Source organism: Balaenoptera musculus, chromosome 1 (genome assembly GCF_009873245.2).
Source record: "Balaenoptera musculus isolate JJ_BM4_2016_0621 chromosome 1, mBalMus1.pri.v3, whole genome shotgun sequence".
In the NCBI taxonomy this organism is placed as follows: Eukaryota; Metazoa; Chordata; class Mammalia; order Artiodactyla; family Balaenopteridae; genus Balaenoptera; species Balaenoptera musculus.
In genome coordinates this window covers 89,799,935-89,823,643 of record NC_045785.1, presented here as the reverse complement: position 1 = coordinate 89,823,643, position 23,709 = coordinate 89,799,935, and the positions used below count along the sequence as shown (strand labels likewise).

Genomic DNA, 23,709 nt, shown 5'->3' with positions numbered 1-23,709 from the left:
AGCTCACATTCTGTCACTTTCCCATCTTCTTAAAATCCTGCAATAGCTTTCCATCATACCTAGAATAAAATCCAAATACTCTGATTTTACAAAGCTTTATTCTGTTCAACTCTCCAACCTCATCTTCTACTTCTCCAAGTTTGCTCTGGACACACTGGCCTTCTGCATTTTTATTTCAATTTCTCTTAACTCACCAAGCATATCCAAATCCACAAGAACAATAATAGTAGCTAACATTTATTAGACAATTAACTGTGTACCAAATACTGATCAAAACACTTAGCATTTATTTTTTATTTAATCTTCCCAATAACCCTTTGAGTTAGATATTATTACTGCTATTATCCACGAGACACTGACAGGTTAAAATTTGTTCAAGTCCTCCAGAGAGTGAGTGATAAAATCAGGATTCAAATCCAGGCAGATTTCTTAAACCATGCCTCCAATTACTTTAAAATCCTACCTTTTTCTGGTTGATTCAATGCCTAAAGATCTTTCTCTTCAAGGATCCATGGCTGCCTGCTTGTCAATTAGATCCCAAATTAAATATCACCTTCTTTGAAAGGTCTTCCCTACTCACCAGTCTAAAGCAGCTCCCTTGTCGCTCTTTATCAAATTGCCCTATTTAAATATCTGTATTACATTTATTCCTACCTGATATATTAGCTTGTTTGCTCATTTGTTCATTTATTTTCTCTCTCTCCCTATCAAAACATAAGCTTCACCAGAACAGAGACATTATGTCTTTCTCATTATTGTAATTCTAGTACCAAGAACAATGTTTGATGCTCATTAAATCTTGGATGAATGAATAAATGAGGGAATGAAACACACCTAACTGAAGACCACATCCAAAGGCCCTTCTTTCAGCACTTACGGGTGTGCTTTCTGAGGCAGAATTGACTACAATAAGAATCAATTACTCCCACCAAACAAGGTAGATGGTAAAAGAATTGATTAATCAATAGGCCACCCCACCATGATCACCCAAAGTGGAAGAACTTTATGCAAAGCACTTTATCCATGACACAGTGTAGAGTAAAGGACATTTCCATACATAATTATCATAGACCTATTTTGGGTTTTAAGCAAGTTTATTGCCATGGAGTCCAAAATTTTCAATGTAGTCACTTTTTCAGACTAAGAAACTAAAGGACTCATTTAAGATAAACATAGACATTATTTTAAAATTGTTAATACTTTGGGTCATTAATTCTTCACTTCAAGTGTATTTTTTACACTAATACTACAAAACTTGGTTTACTCAAAGGCTACAACTTTGGAATGAAAAGTTGTGGTGGACTGAGTTCAAATTCCGAGTGGTGCCAGGAAGACAAACGTTAGCTTTGCACATTGTGAGTCACTAGGCAGAGGGGAGATAGCTAATGGAGAAAGAAATACACAAAGAATCAAAGCAGGAAAAACACAACAATCATAAATGTTCATAGAATCTTCCCTGGCCAGAGACTAGACATGAAATATCTTTATTTGAAACTAGAGCTAACATAGTTTCACATGCATTTTTTTTTTTTTTTTATTGTTGTGTTGGGTCTTCGTTTCTGCGGGAGGGATTCCTCCAGCCGCGGCAAGTGGGGGCCACTCTTCATCGCGGTGCGCGGGTCTCTCACTATCGCGGCCTCTCTTAATGCGGAGCACAGGCTCCAGACGCGCAGGCTCAGTAGTTGTGGCTCACGGGCCTAGTTGCTCCGCGGCATGTGGGATCTTCCCAGACCAGGGCTCGAACCCGTGTCCCCCGCATTGACAGGCAGACTCTCAACCACTGCGCCACCAGGGAAGCCCCTCACATGCATATTTTGAAAATGGTTTTTATCTAACTTAAAAACCCATTCACTGAAATCTCCCAGAGTTAAAAGTTTGCAAATTTATATTGATTTACTAGATAATAGAGATAAGTTAACTTTCACAAAGACAAGACAACTACTATTAAGACACATAGGCAGGACCAAATCAGTGAGACCTAATAAGTAATATAACTGTAGTAAACTTATCCTTTCTAGACTCTCACCTTCATTTTTTTACAGAAAACGAACATGGGACATTAGTTGAATTTGCTTGTTTGTTTCTATGTTTCACAGTTTAAGGGTATGTTTTGTAGAACAGTAGAGGTAAATGTGTTTTAAAATGAGATAAATTTCAAGTTATCTAAGAAGGTTGTCTTAATGAAAGAAGTGCTATTGTATATTTTAGTACCCAGGGCTGAATTTCTATAATTTTTATTTATTATCAAGATATTCAGTGCACTCAATGCTACATCCTTTTTTTCTCAACATAGATTTGGCCTGAAATAACTTCTTAACTTTCCTTGCCAGTTAATTCAAAAAAAGAAAAAGAAGAAAAGAAGTAGAAAGGATAGCATATAAGCAATAGTAATTTGAGAAGCTACAACCTATGGACCTATTTTGTCTCCCTGTTCACCTTATATCCCCAGTATCTAGCACAGTCCTGGTACATAATAACTTCTTTGTGAATGGTTGTTTAAAAAATAATTATTTTACATTTAATTCATAACTATTTATTTTATCCTCTACCATATTTCAGAGAAAAACCCACTGCTACAAAAAGAAAGCAAAGTCATTTTTAGTTGAGATGTCAGAAGCCTTTAACCTCTGTTATAATTTCTGTCTTAATTCCTGGTCTAAACATTACAAAGCTTAGCAGTATCTCTTTGCCATATGGATACAATACTGGGTTAGAGCCAAATACCCGAGAAGCCAAGATACCCCAAGCCACCAATGCATTATCAGTATCTGGAAATGTTGATTCATGAGATTCATGGCGTGAATCCTAGTCCCAGGGATTGTTCTTATTCAGATTTTACTAACCAATCCAACTCAATTCATATTAAAGTTATGTTGACATAAACTGAATCCAGAGGATCATTTAAACCCAGAAAACAAATCAACATCTAAAATATGCATATGACTGAGAGAAATATGAGCTCTGTGTCTTCTTGCTTCGTCCAAACTATGCTTTAGCCTTCAGGCAATAGAGGCCACCTATGGCAAAGGGGCCAATTTTGCTGATAAGGTAGGTTAAAAACCACAGTTTGAGGTTTAATTTTACAGTTTGTCCCTCTAAAATGTTATATAAAACTTTGTAACTACAAAATCTCTATTCACTTTTAGTATCAGAACAACCTAACATCATCATAATTTCTTACTGATTGTGTTACCACTTGGTCATTTCCTCTGGGTATAAAGTTTTCTGGGGATGAACATTCCATTATGTTTACATTTCATATTTGGGATATTATATTGATCTATATCCAGAACAAATTTAAACTGGCACCTGAGATTCTTTGTATTTTTTTTTTCAAATGACCATGAAATATTATTCATCTTTAAAGGATATTTTTCAAGACATTTTAGACTAATTTTTCCTCTTACAGAAAGTAGGTATTCAACAGGAGCATATTTTTCCAAGGTCATAATCACTTACTATTTTGAAATAAAATGTACAACATTTCTACTTGAATCATATGATTAGTATCTTTTAGTACAGCTCCTCCAAATGTACTAACCAATGTTATCACTTACTAGCTTTTTTTAACATCTATATGAAGTAACTGATGAATGTTAAAATTCATAGTATGGATTCTAATTTTTTTTAAGATTAAAAGAACTAGAGAGAGATTACATTACCAATTGTAAGACAGAGCTAGAAGTTTAAAGAACACAATTTCAAACTAGTGCTTATGGTACTGAAACCAAATTAAAATGCAAAAGTATTCACAGCTTCCAATTCTGGAGACTTACTTACATCTTCAATTTCCACCTACTTCCTAAATCTGCAAGGAAGCATGGCAAATAAAAATCTGGAAACGAGGGGCTTCCTTGGTGGCGCAGTGGTTGGGAGTCCGCCTGCCAATGCGGAGGACGCGGGTTCGAGCCCTGGTCGGGGAGGATCCCACATGCCACGGAGCAGCTGGGCCCGTGCGCCACAACTACTGAGGCTGCGCTCTGGAGCCCGCGATCCACAAGTACTGAACCCCGCATGCCAGAAATGCTGAGGCCCGTGCGCCCGGAGCCCGTGCTCCACAATGAGTGGACACCGCAGTGAGAGGCCCGTGCACCACAACGGAGAGTAGCCCCCACTCCCTGCAACTAGAGAAAAGCCCGCATGCAGCAACGAAGGCCCAATGCAGCCAAAAATAAAATAAAAAATAAATAAATTAAAAAAAAAATCTGGAAATGATCTTTCAATAGGCAGTATATAAATGTGACTTTTGCTTTTTAAATTTAATGTCTGCTTTTAAGTTTTTGCAACTATTTTAACTTTTTAAATTATAATTAAATATTGTATGTGCATGGCTAGAAAATTATATGCTTAAATAAAAAGGACCTGGAATAAGAAGCAACAGTCTCCTCCTGCAGCTCTGCTTTCCAGAGGCAATCACACTTAATTTTAGGGCTTCAGGTGGTGAAATTTATGGCTTCAGGTGGTTAATATGCTTTTTTCCACTTTTTTTTGGTTTATCAGTTTTGGATGTTGTTTACTGATTTTCTGCTCTGCAATGTGAGCATATAGATAGCCCAACCAAAGCCACTTTCTTTCTTGTTTCCTGATAATATGCTTTCATAACTATTCAGAGTCTAATCCTTATCAACTTTGTAACTTCAAGCCTTATATTTAAATATTTATTATTTTTTCCTCAACTCTAGGAAAACTCTCTAAACACCATATTTTTAAATACAAAGACAGTTATACTCCCATCTTTCTATCATTTCTTCTTTCAATTTTTACTTTTCTCACAGTGTGAACTTTACCTATGCTTTTATGTTATCATGGTTGGAAACATTTTGTCTTTTCGATAATCACAGAACAGATGAAATGTCTGTTAAATATTCTGTAATTAGTTCACAGCCTGATTCTACAAGTTAAACATGAGTGCTTGCATTATTATCACAATGCTTATGTTGTTCTTTGGAAGCTAAGTGGTGGACTTCAATGTCTCTAAGTCAAATGTCACATCAGTGCTATTCAAATGAGACTGTTACTAGAGTTAAGTTCAAATGAATTCTCCTCTTATGTACTCCAATAACTGCCTTCACCATAACCAGTTTCTTCCTAGAAGGTCTCATACAGTATTTCTATAGATTAATTCCTCTTATTTCTGAGACCACCCTCCTAGAGATTCTGTCCATTCTGGACTAACTGTTCTCAAGGCCTTCTGCACAGCTGTCATTCTGAAACAAGAAATCATATTTTCCTGATTTTCCACTGTCTGTATATTTGCTTATTGTTCTGCAATATAACCTCAAGTAACTTCTTAAAAAAGAGTGCATTGTAGGTAAACTTTGAAGTTCGCAAATCAGAAAATATCCTTATTTTCTCTTCCCCTGATTTTTCTTCCTAAATATAAAGGCACTGATTATTATCTTCAAGCATCCAGTATTCATGAAAAGCCAATATCAGTCTAGTTCTTATTTGTCTGCATGTGTCCAGGTCACACATTTTCTGTGAAAAGATCCAATGTCTTCACTTCATTCAGTATCTTCTAAAATTTCACAGTAATTTTTTTAGGAGTAAATATTTTGTCATTTATTATGGTATAGGCTTTTATTCCAAATATTTAGGTTTTGTATCTGGGGAAATTCCCTGAATAATTTCTTTGATAATTTTCTTTACTCTTTTTCTCTCTCCTCTCATTCTAGAAAGTTGCTTTTCAGATGTTGGAGCTTCTGGATCAATCCTATATGCATCCATATATTTTGTCTTATTTTCATTTTTATCTTTTTCTTTTAATTTTGGGGAAAACTCTTTTTATCTTCCAACCCATTATTTTTTAAAATGAAATCTGTAAGCATTGTACTAATGTATACTGTCAAGAGTGCCTTTTCCCCACAGTTTTGCCAACAGAATTTGTTATCAAATTTTTGGAATTTTGTCAATCTGATAGGTGATGTGTATCTCAGTATGGTTTTTAAATCTTCTTTATTGAACTAAACTTTCATACAGTAAAATGGACTCATTTTAATTGTATACTTCAAAGAGTTTTGACAAATGTATATACCTGAGGAACCAACACCCCCAATTAAGATATAGAACATTTTCATTGCTCCAAAAAAAATAAAAAAAATAAAAAAATGAAATCATATCTTTAATTTCCAGTAGATCTTCTGTGTTTTCCTTTCACAGTATATAGTCTACAATATACAAATCTCTTTAAAGACACTAGGATTTCTTCTGCTCTCTGAATTATCTCTCTTTTTATGGTGGTCTGGTTTTTCTGCACATTTACGTTGGTCATTCTTATTGTAAGCTTTTGAAAAACATATGCTAATCCTTGTTTAACCACTGATTTTTTAAAAGATTTGAACAATAAATCTGCTTGGAAACTCTGTATTTAGGTAGGACTGGACACTTCATTCCATGGTGAGTAGGCAAGGAAACTACCAATGTCAGAATGCAAGAACCTTTGTTCTGGAGCTCCAATGCTTTCATAAGTTGGCCTAAGTCTCATCAGGCAATTAACACAGTTTTGTAGATTTTTTAAACTGCCTTCTGGGGTCCCACATCAAGGATGAATATGGTATCAATTGCTCTTAAGCAATTCTTTCAGTGATGTTCTTGTTTTCCGGGTCCTATCTCACCTGCGACATCCTTTATACCCATGTTTCTGAATCCCTAACTTTTTAAACAATTTTTTGTTATACAAGTTTCAGGGGTACAGCATTATAATTCAACATCTTTATATACTACAAAGTGATCATCACCACAAGTCTAGTTATCATCTATCACCAAACAGTTGACCCCCTTCACTTATTTCTCCCACACCTCAAACCCTTCCCCTCTGGGAGACACTATCTGATCTCTGTATCTATCAGTTTGCTTTTGTGTTATTTTGTTTGTTCGTTTGTTTTGTTTTTTAGATTCCACATATGAGTGAAATCATAAGGTATTTGTCATTCTCTGTCTGAATTTTTCACATGGCATAATACCTTCAAGGTCCATCCACATTGTCATAAATGACAGGGTTTCTTTTTTATGGCTATGTAGTATTCCACTGTGCATACTTCTTTATCCATTCATCCATTGATGGACAATTAGGTTGTTTTCATATAATGGATATTGTAAATAATACTGCAATGAACACAGGGGTGCATGTATCTTTTCAAATTAGTGTTTTCATGCTCTTTGGATAAACACCCAGATGTACAATAGCTTAGTCATATGGTAATACTCTTCTTATTTTTTTTGAGAAATCACTATACTATTTTCCATAGTGATTGCACAAATTTAGTCCCACCAACAGTGTAAAAATGTTCCCTTATCTTCATATTCTCTCCAATATCAGTTATTTCTTATCTTTTCAATAATAGTCATTCTAACAGGCATAAGTTGATATCTCATTGTGGCTTTGATTTGCATTTCCCTAATAATTAATGATGTTGAACATCTTTCATATTCCTATCGGCCATCTGTATATTTTCTTTGGCAAACTGTCTATTCAGATCCTCTGCCCATTTTTAATCAGCTTGTTATTTTTGTTGTTGAGCTGTATGAATTTTTATATGTTTTAGATATTTTTTATATGTTTTGGATATTAACTCCTTATCAGATAGATGATTTGCAAATATCTTCTCCTATTCAGCAGGTTGCCTTCTGGTTTTGATGATGGTTTCCATGCTGTGCAGAAGCTTTTTAGTTTGATGTAGTCTCATTAGCTTATTTTTGCTTTTGTTTCCCTTGCCTTTGGAGTCAGAGTCACAAAAACACGGCTAAGACCAATAGCAATGAGGTTACCACCTACAGTTTTTCCTAGAAATTTAATGGTTTCAGGTCTTACATTTAAGTCTTTAAACCATTTTGAGTTCATTTTTGTGTATGATGTAAGATAGTGGTCTAGTTTCATTTTTTGCATATGGCTGGCCAGTTTTCCCAACACCATTTATTGAAGACTATTCTTTCTCCACTGTATGTTCTTTGCTCCTTTGCTATAAATTAATTTTCCATATATGTGTGAATTTATTTCTGGGCTCTCAACTCTGTTCCATTGATCTGTGTGCGTGTGTTTCATGCCAATACCATAATGTTTTGATTATAACAGCTTTGTAGTATAGTTTAAAATCAGTGAGCGTGATACCTCCATCTTTATTCTTCTTTCTCAAAATTGTTTTGGCTATTGAGGATCTCTTTGGTTCTGTACACATTTTAGAATTATTTGTTCTAGTTCTATGAAATATGCCATTGGAGTTTTGATAGGGATTTGCACTGAATCTGTAGATTGCTTTGGGTAGTATGGACATTTTAATAACAATATTAACTCTTCCAATCCTCGATCATGGAATATCTTTCCAGTTATTTGTGTCTTCTTCAATTTCTTTCATCAGTGTCTTACGGTTTTCAGTGTGCAGCTTGTTCACCTCTTTGGTTAAATTTATTTCTAGGTATTTTATTCTTTCTAACACAAATGTAAAAGGGATTTTTTTAATTTTTTTTTTTCTGATAGTTCTCTATTAGCATAAGGAAATGCCACAAATTTCTGTATATTGATTTTGTATCCTGCAACATTATTGAACTTATTTATCCATTCTAACAGTTTTTCTCTTTTTTTTGGGTGGAGTCTTTAGGATTTACTCTATACAGTACTGTGTCATCTGAAAATAGTGACAGTTTTACTTCTTTCTTATTGATTTAGCTGTCTTTTAATATATTTTTTCTTCCTAATTGCTGGGGCTAGGACTTCCAATACTATGTTGAATAGAAGTGGTAATAGTGGGCATCCTTGTCTTGTTCCTGATCTGAGAGGAAAAGCTTTAAGATTCTTACCATTGAGTATGGTGTTAGCTGTGGGTTTGTCATATATGACCTTTATTATGTGGAGGTATGTTCCTTCTATAATCACTTTATTGAGAGTTTTTATCATAAATGGATGTTGGATTTTGTCAAAAGATTTTTCTGCATCTATTAAGATGATCATAAAATTTTTATGCTTCATTTTGTTAATGTGATGTATCACATTGATTTGTGGATGTTGATCCATCCTTGCATCCCTGAAATAAATCCTGCTTAACCATCGTGTATAATCCTTTTAATGTATTATTGGATTCAGTTTGCTAATATTGTGTTGGGGATTTTTACATCTATGTTCATCAAGGATATTGGCCTGTAATCTTCTTTTTTGTGTTGTCCCTGTCTGGCTTTGGTATCAGACATACTGGCTTTGTAAAACGTGTTTGGAAGATTTCTCTCCTCCTCACTTTTTTGGAAGAGTTTGACAAGGATAGGTATTAAATCTTCTTTTAATGTTTTGTAGAATTTTCGAGTGAAGCTGTCTGGTCCTTGGCCTTTGTTTGTTGAGAGCTTTTTTATTACAGTTTCAACCTCCTTAGTAGTAATCTTTGATTCAGATTTTCTATTTCTTCATGACTCAGTCTTGAAAAATTGTATGTTTCCAGGGATGTATCCATTTCCTCCAGGTTATCCAATTTGTTGGCATATAACTGTTTGTAGTAGTCTCTTACGATCCTTTGTATTTCTATGGTATCAGTTGTAATTTCTCCTCTTTTATTGCTGATTTTATTTATTTGAGCCCTCTCTTTTTCTCTTGGTTAGTCTAGATAAAGGTTTGCTGGTTCTGTCTTTTCAAAGAATCGGCTCTTAGTTTCATTGATCTTTTCTATTATTTTTTTAGACTCCATTTATTTCTACTTTGCTCTTTATTATTTCTACTTTGATCTTTATTATTTCCTTCATTCTACTAATTTTGGGCTTCATTTGTTCTTCTTTTTCTAGTTCCTTTAGGTGTCAAATCAGATTGCTTATTTGGGATTTTTCTTGTTCCTTGAGGTAGGCTTCATTGCTATGAAATTTCCCCTTAGAACCAGTTTTGCTGCATCCCATAGATTTTGGTGTGTCATATTTTTATTTTCATTTGTCTCTAGATATTTTCTGATTTCGCCATTAATTTCCTCAATAACAAACTGGTTACTCAGAAGTATGTTGTTGTTACTTCATGATTATTTCCCCTTTTTATCTTCTGATTGATTTCTAGCTTCACACTATTGTGGTCAGAGAAGATGTTTGACATGATTTCACTCTTCTTGAATTGACTGACACTTGTTTTGTGACCTAACATGTGATCTATCCTGGAGAATGTCCCACATGCACTAGAGAAGAAGGTGTATTCTGATGCTTTTGAATAGAATGTTTGGATATTTCTATTAAACCCATCTGGTCTAATGTGTCATTTCAGTCCAACATTTCGTTATTGATTTTTGTGTCTGTAATGGATTTTTGTATCCATTACTGTAAATGGGGTTTAAAGTTCCCTACTATTATTGTATTGCTTTCAATTTTTCCCTTTAAGCCCATTAATATTTGTTTTATATATCTAGGAACTCCTCTGTTGGGTGGCTATACATTTATAAATGTTACATTTTCTTGTTGGATTTACCGTTATCATTATGTACTGCCCTTCTTTGTCTTCTATAACAGTTTTTGGTTTAAAGTCTATTTTGCCTGATATGAGTATGACTACTACGGCATTCTTTTCATTTCCATTTGAACAAAATATTTTTTCCATCCCTTCACCTTGTTTGTGTGTGCCCTTACTTCTGAAGTGAGCCTCTTGTAGACAGCATATAGATGGGTCTTGCTTTTTTATCCATTCAGCCACTCTATGTCTTTTGATTGGCGAATTTAGTCTATTTACATTTAAAGTAATTATTGACAGGTGTGTACTTACTGACATTTTTGTACACTGTTTCTGGCTTTTCTTGTGGTTCCTCTCTGTTCCTTTCTCTCTTTCCTTCTGTTTTGGCAATTTTCTTTAGCGTTATGTTTAAATTCCTTTCTCATTTTCCTTTTTTGTATTTACTGTAAGTTTTTTCTTTGTGATTACCTTGTGGTCCTCATAAAAACATAGTATGTTAATAGCTGTCTTTTTTCAGGTGGCAGCAACTTAAATTTGAACATATTCCAAATCTTTATTTTTTCACACTCACCCTCTCTCATATTTTATACCTCTGATGACACATTTTACTCCTTTAACGTCTGCTTATCTAAGAAATTCTTGATCTCTCCTTTAAATTTGAATGATAACCTTGTTGGTTAGAGAATTCTTGGTTGAAAGGTTTCTTTCCTTTTAGTATTTTGAATATGTAATGCCCCTCCCTTCTGGCATGTACAGTTTCTGCTGAAAAATCTTCTCATAGACTTAAGGGATTTCCCTTGTATGCAACAAGTTGTTTTTCTCTTGCTGCTTTTAGAATTCTCTCTTATGCTTAACTTTTACCATTTTAATTATGTGTTTTGGTGTATCTTTGGGTTCATCTTATTTGGAACTCTCTGGGCTTCCTGGACCTGGATGCCTGTTTCATTCCCCAGATTAGGAAATTTTCAGCCACTCTTTCTTCAAATAATTTTTCTGGCCCTTTCTCTTGCTTCCTCTTCTGAGATGCCTATAATGGAAATGTTATTCCACTTGATATTGTCCCAAAGGTCCCTTACGGTAACTACACTTTTTAAAATGCTTTATTCATTTTGCTGCTCTGTCTGGGTGAGTTTCATTGTTTTGTCTTCCAGTTCCTTGATTCCTTCTTATTCCTTAACTGGTTTGCTGTTGAACCCTTCTAGGTTATTTTTCTATTTCCGTTATAACTTCTGTTTGGTACTTTTCTTATGCTTCCTCTCTCTTTGATGAAGCTCTGTGTTCATCTATTCTTCTCCCAAGTTCAGTAAGCATTTTTATGACTATTAATTTGCACTTTTTATCAGGTAGATTGCTTACATTCATTTCATTTAGTTCTTTTCCTGAGACTTTGTCTTGTTCTTTCTAGTAGAACATGTTCCTCTATCTCATTTTGCCCAATTCTCTGTATGTGTTTCTATGTATTAGGTAAATAAGATATTTCTCCTAGTCTTGAAGGAGTGACCCTATTTAGGACATGTCCTCAGGGGTTCAGAGGCACAATCCTGCCTGGCCACCAGGCACTTCAGTTGTGTCCTCTATTTGGGCTGCATGCACCCCACCGTTATTGTGGGTGCGACCTGCTACTGGACAGTTCTACTCCTTGAAACAGCTGTGGGACCTGGCCATAGCTGCTTCTATGTACTGGTTGGTGGGGCTAGGACTCAGACCACCTATGGACCCAGCCGCAGCTGCTGTAAGGCACAGGTTGGCAGGGATATTGCTTGGTCAGCTGTGAGGCCTAGCCAAGGCACAGGGGTGGGTGGGGGTTTCAGAGGGATGCATCCACTGGCACTAACAGGTTAGAGGAAGAACTGCAAAATGGCAACCACCAGCACTGGCATTAGCAAGGTAGCCTGAGACTGCAAAATTGCTCCCACCAGTATCTCAGTCTCCAAGTAGTATCCCAACTGCTTTCTACCTCTCCAGAAGATGCTTAAAAATTAGGAAGTGGGTCCCCTTCACCTTTGGTTCACAAGCTTTTCAAGGTGGTGCTTGATTTTTCCCTCAGCAAGAGGCCCCATCTGCCTTGTCTACCCATCTCAATGCTGTCCTTTTACCATTGGTTGTGGAGGCTCTGTTCATCCAGCTTTCAGGTCCCTTTCCAAGGGAATTATTCCATAAGTAGTTGTATATTTGCTGTATCCATGGGAGAAGGTGAGTTCAGGATCTCCCTACATTGCTATCTTGAACCCTCTTAGATGCTAAGTCCCTTATTTTTTTTTATTTTTTTTATTCTTATTAGTCATCCATTTTATACACATCAGTGTATACATGTCAATCCCAATCTCCCAAATTATCACAACACCACCTTCACCCACCGCCACTTTCCCCCCTTACTGTCCATACATTTGTTCTCTACATCTGTGTCTCAATTTCTGCGCTGCAAACCAGTTCATCTGTACCATTTTTCTAGGTTACACATATATGTGTTAATATACGGTATTTGTTTTTCTCTTTCTGACTTACTTCACTCTGTATGACAGTCTCTAGATCCATCCACGTCTCTAAAAATGACCCAGTTTCATTCTTTTTTCTGGCTGAGTAATATTCCATTGTATATATGTACCACAACTTCTTTATCCATTTGTCTGTCGATGGGTATTTAGGTGGCTTCCATGACCTGGCTATTGTAAATAGCGCTGCAATGAACATTGAGGTGCACGTGTCTTTTTGAATTATGGTTTTCTCTGGGTATACGCCCAGTAGTGGGACTGCTGGGTCATATGATAATTCTATTTTTAGTTTTTTAAGGAACCTCCATACTGTTCTCCATAGTGGCTGAATCAATTTACATTCCCACCAACAATGCAAGAGGGTTCCCTTTCCTCCACACCCTCTCCAGCATTTGTTGTTTGTAGATTTTCTGATGATGCCCATTCTAACTGGTGTAAGGTGATGCCTCATTGTAGTTTTGATTTGCATTTCTCTAATAATTAGTGATGCTGAGCAGCTTTTCATGTGCTTCTTGGTCATCTGTATGTCTTCTTTAGAGAAATGTCTATTTAGGTCTTCTGCCCATTTTTTGATTGGGTTGTTTGTTTTTTTAATATTGAGCTGCATGAGCTGTTTACATATTTTGGAGATTAATCTTTTGTCCGTTGATTCATTGGGAAATGTTTTCTCCCATTCTGAGGGGTGTCTTTTCATCTTCTTTATGGTTTCCTTTGCTGTGCAAAAGCTTTTAAGTTTCATTAGGTCCCATTTGTTTATTTTTGTTTTTATTTCCATTACTCTAGGAAGTGGATCAAAAAAGATCTTGCTGTGATTTATGTCAAAGAGTGTTCTTCCTAAGTTCTCCTCTAAGAGTTTTATAGTGTCCGGTCTTACATTTAGGTCTCTAATCCATTTTGAGTTTTGTTTTGTTTTTAATTTTATTTATTTATTTATTTATTTATTTATTTATGGCTGTGTTGGGTCTTCGTTTCTGTGCGAGGGCTTTCTCTAGTTGCGGCAAGTGGGGGCCACTCTACATCGCGGTGCACGGGCCTCTCACTATCGCCGCCTCTCTTGTTGCGGAGCACAGGCTCCAGATGCGCAGGCTCAGTAGTTGTGGCTCACGGGCCTAGTTGCTCCGCGGCATCTGGGATCTTCCCAGACTAGGGCTTGAACCCGTGCCCCTGCATTGGCAGGCAGATTCTCAACCACTGCGCCACCAGGGAAGCCCTGAGTTTATTTTTGATTATGGTGTTAGGGAGTGTTCTAATTTCATTCTTTTACATGTAGCTGTCCAGTTTTCCCAGCACCACTTACTGAAAACACTGTCTTTTCTCCATTGTATATCCTTGCCTCCTTTGTCATAGATTAGTTGACCATAGGGGTGTGGGTTTATCTCTGGGCTTTCTATTTTGTTCCACTGATCTATATTTCTGTTTTTGTGCCAGTACCATATGTCTTCATTACTGTATCTTTGTAGTATAGTCTGAAGTCAGGGAGTCTGATTCCTCCAGCTCTGCTTTTTTCACTCAAGACTGCATTGACTATTCAGGGTCTTTTGTGTCTCCATACAAATTTTAAGATTTTTTTTCTAGTTCTGTAAAAAATGCCATTGGTAATTTGATAGGGATTGCATTGAATCTGTAGATTGCTTTGGGTAGTATAGTCATTTTCACAATATTGATTCTTCCAATCCAAGAACATGGTATATCTCTCCATCTGCTGGTATCATATTTAATTTTTTTTCATCAGTGTCTTATAGTTTTCTGCATACAGGTCTTTTGTCTCCCTAGATACGTTTATTCCTAGGTATTTTATTCTTTTTGTTGCAATGGTAAATGGGAGTGTTTCTGTAGTCTCTCTTTCAGATTTTTCATCATTAGTATATAGGAATGCAAGAGATTTCTGTGCATTAATTTTGTACCCTGCAACTTTACCAAATTCATTGACTAGCTCTAGTAGTTTTCTGGTGGCATCTTTAGGATTCTCTATGCATAGTATCATGTCATCTGCAAACAGTGACAGTTTACTTCTTCGTTTCCAATTTGTATTCCTTTTATTTCTTTTTCTTCTCTGATTGCCATGGCTAGGACTTCCAAATCTATGTTGAATAATAGTGGTGAGAGTGGACATCCTTGTCTCGTTCCTGATCTTAGAGGAAATGCTTTCAGTTTTTCACCATTGAGAATGATGTTTGCTGTGGGTTTGTCATATATGGCCTTTATTATGTTGAGGTAGGTTTCCTCTATGCCCACTTTCTGGAGAGCTTTTATCATAAATCAGTGTTGAATTTTGTCAAAAGTTTTTTCTGCATCAATGAGATGATCGTATGGTTTTTATTCTTCAATTTGTTAATATGGTGTATCACATTGATTGATTTGCATATATTGAAGAATCCTTGCATCCCTGGGATAAATCCACTTGATCATGGTGTATGATCCTTTTAATGTGTTGTTGGATTCTGTTTGTTAGTATTTTGTTGAGGATTTTTGCATCTATATTCATCAGTGATATTGGTCTGTAGTTTTCTTTTTTTGTGGTATCTTTGTCTGGTTTTGGTATCAGGGTGATGGTGGCCTCATAGAATGAGTTTGGGAGTCTTCCTTCCTCTGCAATGTTTTGGAAGAGTTTGAGAAGGATGGGTGTTAGCTCTTCTCTAAATGTTTGATAGAATTCACCTGTGAAGCCATCTGGTCCTGGACTTTTGTTTGTTGGAAGATTTTTAATCACAGTTTCAAGTTCATTACTTGTGATTGGTCTGTTTATATTTTCTATTTCTTCCTGGTTCAGTCTTGGAAGGTTATACCTTTCTAAGAATTTGTCCATTTCTTCCAGGTTGTCCATTTTATTGGCATAGAGTTGCTTGTAGTAGTCTCTTAGGATGCTTTGTATTTCTGCGGTATCTGTTGTAACTTCTCCTTTTTCATGTCTAATTTAATTGATTTGAGTCCTCTCCCTCTTTTTCTTGATGAGTCTGGCTAATGGTTTATCAATTTTGTTTATGTTCTCAAAGAACCAGCTTTTAGTTTTATTGATCTTTGCTACTGCTTTCTTTGTTTCTTTTTCATTTATTTCTGCTCTGATCTTTATGATTTCTTTCCTTCTGCTAACTTTGGGTTTTGTTTGTTTTCTTTCTCTAGGTCCTTTAGGTGTAAGGTTAGATTGTTTATTTGAGATTTTTCTTGTTTCTTGAGGTAGGCTTGTATAGCTATAAACTTCCCTCTTAGAACTGCTTTTGCTGCCTCCCATAGGTTTTGGATCGTCGTGTTTTCATTGTCATTTGTCTCTAGGTATTTATTTATTACCTCTTTGATTTCTTCAGTGATCTCTTGGTTATTTAGTAATGTATCGTTTAGCCTCCATGTGTTCGTGTTTTTTATGTTTTTTTCCCTGTAACTGATTTCTAATCTCATAACGTCGTGGTCAGAAAAGATGCTTGGTATGATTTCAATTTTCTTATATTTACTGAGGCTTGATTTGTGACTCAAGATGTGATCTATCCTGGAGAATGTTCTGTGAGCAGTTGAGAAGAAAGTGTAATCTGCTGTTTTTGGATGGAGTGTCCTATAAATATCAATTAAATCTATCTGGTCTATTGTGTCATTTAAAGCTTCTGTTTCCTTATTAATTTTCTCTTTGGATGATCTGTCCATTGGTGTATGTGAGGTGTTAAAAGTCCCCCACTATTATTGTGTTTCTGGCAATTTCCTCTTTTATAGCTGTTAGCAGCTGCCTTATGTATTGAGGTGCTCCTATGTTGGGTGCATATATATTCATAATTGTTATATCTTCTTCTTGGATTGATCCCTTGATCATTATGTAGTGTCCTTCCTTGTCTCTTGTAACATTCTTTATTTTAAAGTCTATTTTACCTGATATGAGTATTGCTACTCCAGCTTTCTTTTGATTTCCATTTGCATGGAATATCTTTTTCCATCCCCTCACTTTCAGTCTGTATGTGTCCCTAGGTCTGAAGTGGGTCTCCTGTAGACAGCATATACACGGGTCTTGTTTTTGTATTCAGCAAGCCTGTGTCTTTTGGTTGGAGCATTTAATCCATTCACGTTTAAGGTAATTATGTATGTGCCTATGACCATTTTCTTAATTCTTTTGGGTTTGGTTTTGTAGGTCCTTTTCTTCTCTTGTGTTTTCCCCTTAGAGAAGTTCCTTTAGCATTTGTTGTAGAGTTGTTTTTTTGGTGCTGAATTCTCTTAGCTTTTGCTTGTCTGTAAAGCTTTTGATTTCTCCATCGAATCTGAATGAGATCCTTGCTGAGTAGAGTAATCTTGGTTGTAGGTTCTTCCCTTTCATCACTTTAAGTATATCACGCCACTCCCTTCTGGCTTGTAGAGTTTCTGCTGAGAAATCAGCTGTTAACCTTATGGGAGTTTCCTTGTATGTTATTTGTCATTTTATCCTTGCTGCTTTCAGTAATTTTTCTTTTTGTTTAATTTTTGCCAATTTGATTACTATGTGTCTCGGCGTGTTTCTCCTTGAGTTTATCCTGTATGGGACTCTCTGTGTTTCCTGGACTTGGGTGGCTATTTCCTTTCCCATGTTAGGGAAGTTTTCGACTATAATCTCTTCAAATATTTTCTCTGGTCCTTTCTCTCTCTCTTGTCCTTCTGGTACCCTTATAATGCAAATGTTGTTGCGTTTAATGTTGTCCCAGAGGTCTCTTAGGCTGTCTTCATTTCTTTTCATTCTTTTTTCTCTATTCTGTTCCACAGCAGTGAATTCCACCATTCTGTCTTCCAGGTCACTTACCTGTTCTTCTGCCTCAGTTATTCTGCTATTGATTCCTTCTAGTGTAGTTTTCATTTCAGTTATTGTATTGGTCATCTCTGTTTGTTTGTTCTTTAATTCTTCTATGTCTTTGTTAAACATTTCTTGCATCTTCTTGATCTTTGCCTCCATTCTTTATCCAAGGTCCTGGATCATCTTCACTATCACTATTCTGAATTCTTTTTCTGCAATCAAATCCCGCTGCCTTCAAAGTCTGATTCTCTAGGAATTCCTCCGCCCATTGCGGGACCCCCAGGTTGGGAATCCTGACGTGGGGCTCAGAACCTTCACTCTAGTGGGTGGACTTCTGTGGTATAATTGTTCTCCAGTTTGTGAGTCACCCACCCAGCAGTTATGGGATTTGATTTTATTGTGAATGCGCCCCTCCTACAGTCTCATTGTGGCTTTTCCTTTGTCTTTGGATGTGGGGTATCTTTTTTAGTGAGTTCCAGTGTCTTCCCATCGACGACTGTTCAGCAGTTAGTTGTGATTCTGGTGTTCTCGCAAGAGGGAGTGAGGTCACGTCCTTCTACTCCATCTTCGAAGACGATTTTAATAAAAATGACCTAGGACAACTTTAAGCAGTGTAGTGTATCAGTAACCCTTGCAACTGCTACAGGCTTCTTTCCTCCACACTGTTTGCAAGACAAGGCTGCGTGTCCTCTAAGATCCGCTTCCTACAATAGTCCTCAAGTATATTATGTTAAAAGACAAAGGTTCTTCCCATTAGGTTAAAAAATCCAACTATGAAATCCAACTATGCTCCACTTATAGGAAACATACCTATCTCCCAAGGCTCCAGTAAAGAGTCATAATATGTATGGTAAATCCTTTTAATTTAATCAGTTTTCCTACCACGTGCACGTCACGGCAAGGTGTCCCTTACTTTCCTTCAAGGCAGAGCAGCTCCATCCTCAGCTCTTATCTCCTCTGCTTAGACACTAGTGCATCTTATTTCATCCTACACCTTTAACTACCACTCTCCATCACTTTCTGCCTTCCAGAAATTTGTTAAAAATTTCTTCTCCGGGCTTCCCTTGTGGTGCAGTGGGGTTTCCCTGGTGGCGCAGGGGTTAAGAATCCACCTGCCAATGCAGAGGACACGGATTGGAGCCCTGGTCCAGGAAGATCCCACATGTCGCAGAGCAACTAAGCCTATGCGCCGCAACTACTGAGCCTGCACTCTAGAGCCTGCGTGCCACAACTACTGAGCCTGCGTGTTACAACTACTGAAGCCCGCACGCCTAGAGCCCATGCTCCACAACGAGGAGCCACCACAATGAGAAGCCCACACGCCACAACAAAAAATAGCCCCCGCTCACTGCAACTAAAGAAAACCTGCACACAGCAACGAGGACCCAACGCAGCCAAAAATACATAAATAAATAAATAAATAAATAAATTTTAAAAAGAAAAGTTTATTCTCCACTAATGGCTCTGTACCATTCTCTTTGCTTTGGGTTTTCCCCCCCATGTTTTACTCCTTTACTATCATTTTAATGAGATTTTGCAAAATAAAGGAGATAAAAGCACCATCATCTTAGCCAGTTACTTGTCATATTTTACCTATTTTTGCTATTTGTATTCTGTTCAACAAAAGTATTTATTATTCATGCATAAGGAAAAAGTCACATATTTTATTTGTGGTGTTTTTTAGGGGGAGCGATATCTTTCTATTTATTTCAATATACTTATAGTTTAAATTTTCATGCACTTACCATTGTGAATTTAGAAATATTTATGTAGGCCATCATTAAAGATCATATTACTTTCACTTATTTAGTGCATTCAGAGAATATACGCAACTTATATTCTTTCAGGATACATTTACTTTTTTCTAGTTCAAACTGATACTATTTTATTCACATATTGTTCATGTGTTTATACCAAGTTGAGCTAATATATTCTAAATAGGTTTAACTGAAGATCTTGCTATTCAATATAGATAATGCCATAAAGACTTCTGATTTGCTCAGTTTATCAGGTCTTAGGAAGTTATAAAGTAATTCCTTTTTATAAAATATATAAAGATGCTATCACATCTAGTTTCTTCAAAAAAGAAGAAAAAAATATATTCGGTTTAGGTTTCATGAAAAGTTGGAGATTACTAAATGTGTAGTTATCACTGAAGTAATAGCACAAAATATGTTATCGTTCATCATCTTTCTAACCGCATGGCTTAGTATTCTGCCAGTTACAAATTATTCTTATGAGGAACACACATAGAGAAAAATGAAGCAAAATAAGCCCTAAGTTACAATTAGTTTTGTCCTTTATTTGCTTTGGGGATCTGTTATTTCCCTTCCAAACACACAGGAACTGACAGGCACTAAGTAGAAATTTATCAGTTCTAAGGATAGGCAGAGGAGGATCTAAGAAACACGGGCCATATAGAACAATTTTTTTTAAGTAAAAAAAGAACACAAAGAAAAAAGGAGTATAAATGGATAGGAAAATTTCTTTGTTTAGACCAAAAGTCAACATTTACAGGCACTCATACTGCCTTTCACAATGTGTACAATAAATCACTTTTAAATTATTCTGTTGTAAAAATCTCACAAAATCCCTGGGTTTCTTTTTGGTTTAGACTTTGGCATTTATGAAGTCCAAGCTTTTCCTAAGATTTTATTCATAGATAGAGTGATAAAAAATATAATTTTTCAAGAAAGTCACTAATTTTTTATCATGTATTACATCAATTGATACTCTACATCTTTCACTGCATGGGACTACAGGGTATGAGGGCTTGAGTTTTGTGGGATTTTTTCCCTGTACCTTTAGGGCTGCTCTATCAGGCTTGCACAAAGCATTTACCTTTCAAAACTCTACGTCTTTCAGGTAGATTGTGATTACATTTTTATTATTATATTCTATAAATGTAACTTTCACAGGAGCTGCTCATTTACCAATACAAACTGAAAATCGACTTAACAGAGTTCTTTCTGGCTTGCATAAATAGTCCAAAGTCTAAAAGCATGAGCAGAGAGGGTCAGGTGAAGGGAAGCTGATGATCAGGTAAACAGCGTCATGGAAAATTTAATTTTGCTGACTTCTTTACTTAGAAGAAGCAGCTGAACTGGTATAATGATAATGACGTTCCTCATTTATTTCCTTCCAGATTGTATAAATAATTTCCCATTTTAAAATTCCACACTTTAGATTTAGAGCACTGAAAAAGCAACTACTCATGGTTCAAATTATAGTTAAATGCATAGCATCCAACATGAATGATCATTTATTCAGAATGTGATATTAATTCTATTTGCTTTGTTTTAGGACTCCTTTCTTTGCTCTTGGTGTAAGTATGTGTGTTGGAATCATTGGCCATGTTCACCCAACATGTTCATGTTACTCTAATTTCAGCATGTGGCAAATTGATGAAAATCACAGGCCCAGTTACAATCAAGACATCTGGAACCCGATTTGGCGCTTGGATGACAGATCCCTTAGCATCTGAAAAAAATAACAGAGTATGTTGCTTCCTCAAATGCCTTTGCTTAGAATTATGTTTTATTTAAGCTTTATGCCTACTAGACTATCCATTTTTTTTTCAGGGATATTAGTTTCAACTTGAAAAGTGTTACACTATTTGCAAATATTTTCAGTTTGATAATATTAACATATCTACAGATACATGGCAAACTTATTTTAGTAAAATGTTCTATCCTATAATTCATCAGTATAGTGAGTCTAATTTTTTATTGGTTGGTCCTGTTTTATGCTTGAAAAGGGCTAGTTACAAGTATACAAAATTTTCTGTATATTCCTTCTAAAATTTGCTCCTTAGTGTGAAAAAAAAACACTAAATAAGTAAAAAAGCTCAAGAGCTAACCAATTCACTAAACAAGCTAAAATATACCTAGAATCTAGGGGTAATTTTAAAGAAAACAGCATAGAGGGTATTTGGCAATGCCTGTATTATGAAAATCAATATACTAGAGACTTACCATAGCTCCATTTATGTTCTATTACAGAACTCAGTATACATTAGGATTCTCACGGGTTACATCCAAGCAAGTTTAGTAGCTAAATTAGTAAAATTATTTCATTAAAAGGTGGTTGTACCTATAAGCTGGTCCAATGAACAAGTATTACTAGAAGGTTCTGTGGTATACATAAAGGAAAAATAAGTTGAATGTGCAAAATTAAGCCATATATTTTTCAGAGCAAGGGATGGACTAAATAAATTTTCTGAACGTGATGTTTTTTGCAGTTAATCAAATTGATCAGGTAAATGAACAAAGTGATGTGATTTGCATTGATATATGTTTGATTCACTCAGTGATATGCACTGAATGGTAAAAAATTTTTAAAACAACAAAAAATGAAAGGACAAAAAGCAAATCAACTTCAAGGCAGTACATTTAGTTGTTTGCTTTCCACACAGACCATGTCACTACTTTTGCCAAAGCCTGCAGTACTATCACACTGCAGCAGGTTAAGTGGTAAGAGAATCTTCCAGAGCCTGAGAATGACAATATTAATATGCGCTGATTCTCACTGTCCTTATTTTGGAATTCTCAAAATTTAATTACTCCATTTTTTCCTTCTTTCCAGGTTTGGTACATGGACAGTTATACTAACAATAAAATTGTCCGTGAGTACAAATCAATTGCAGATTTTGTCAGCGGGGCCGAATCGAGGACATACAACCTCCCTTTCAAATGGGCAGGAACTAACCACGTTGTCTACAATGGCTCACTCTATTTTAACAAGTATCAGAGTAACATCATCATCAAATACAGCTTTGATATGGGGAGAGTGCTTGCCCAAAGAAGCCTGGAGTATGCTGGTTTTCACAACGTTTACCCTTACACATGGGGTGGGTTCTCTGACATCGACCTAATGGCTGATGAAATCGGGCTGTGGGCTGTGTATGCAACTAACCAGAATGCAGGCAATATTGTCATCAGCCAACTTAACAAAGATACCTTGGAGGTAATGAAGAGCTGGAGCACTGGCTATCCCAAGAGAAGTGCGGGGGAATCCTTCATGATCTGTGGGACACTGTATGTCACCAACTCCCACTTAACTGGAGCCAAGGTGTATTATTCCTATTCCACCAAAACCTCCACATATGAGTACACGGACATTCCCTTTCATAACCAGTACTTTCACATATCCATGCTTGACTACAATGCAAGAGATAGAGCTCTTTATGCCTGGAACAATGGTCACCAGGTCCTATTCAATGTCACCCTTTTCCACATCATTAAGACTGAGGATGACACATAAGCAAACGTAATTTGTGTTCATTGATCTAAACTGTGTCATCTGTGATAAACTCTATAGGACCCCTTCTGGTTTTCCTTTATAATAACTTTCATCATTTCTCCAAAGCATTTTTTGTTATAAAGTTGGTGTTTCAAAAAACATCTGAAAAAAAAAAATGAAAAAAAAAAAAAAATCTGAGCCTGTATAAACTAACCTGTTGGAAACATCTTATTAACTCCTAAATTTACAAGGCCTATCATGTTCTTGTCATGAAAAGCATTAAAATGAGGTTAAATGGCTAAAGTCATAGTTTTACAAAAGATTAATGATCTGCCTTATATTAGAGTCAGAGATTAATGGTGGCTTAAATGCATGAATTTTTTTTTTTAACTGTCATTTTTTTACTGTCTTTTGCTCCACATCAGAAAATATTTTGGTAGGAAGTAGGAAAAAAAAAAGCACTTTCCCCCCATTTATTTCTAAAAAAGATTTAAGGATCTTATTTATATGAGAAAATATTATTAATCATTTTGCTGTTATACAGTTCTCTGATGCGGTGCTGTACAGTCATTTTTAAATCTCTTGCTAACATTTTATTGGCAATAGGTATTTCTACCATTGTAACCACCATTGTGCAACTGTATCTCTTCACTTCTGTGAAAGTAAGTAATATTTTTTATAAAATACACTGAAGTTTAATCTCAGTAATCATTATGGGTCACTTTTCAAGAATGGTCAAAAAGGAAGTATCTTCTCAGCTTACCCCTTTGCATAAGCATTATAAACTAAAAAGAAAATCAAACCAGATTCCTTACATAGAGTCTTTATTTTACCCCAAG

General features: G+C 35.9%; 1 protein-coding gene across 1 annotated transcript in view; it reads left to right on the top strand.

Annotated features, from left to right (window-relative positions):
- The window catches only part of OLFM3 (olfactomedin 3), a 194,985-nt gene extending 171,954 nt beyond the window's left edge, over positions 1-23,031 (top strand). The window contains exons 5-6 of the mRNA XM_036864400.1: positions 21,020-21,126; positions 22,214-23,031. Of these exons, the coding sequence (XP_036720295.1) occupies positions 21,020-21,126; positions 22,214-22,891 (785 nt within the window). The 3' untranslated portion in view covers positions 22,892-23,031. The remainder of the gene's footprint in view (positions 1-21,019; positions 21,127-22,213) is intronic.
- Positions 23,032-23,709: the final 678 nt, after the last annotated feature.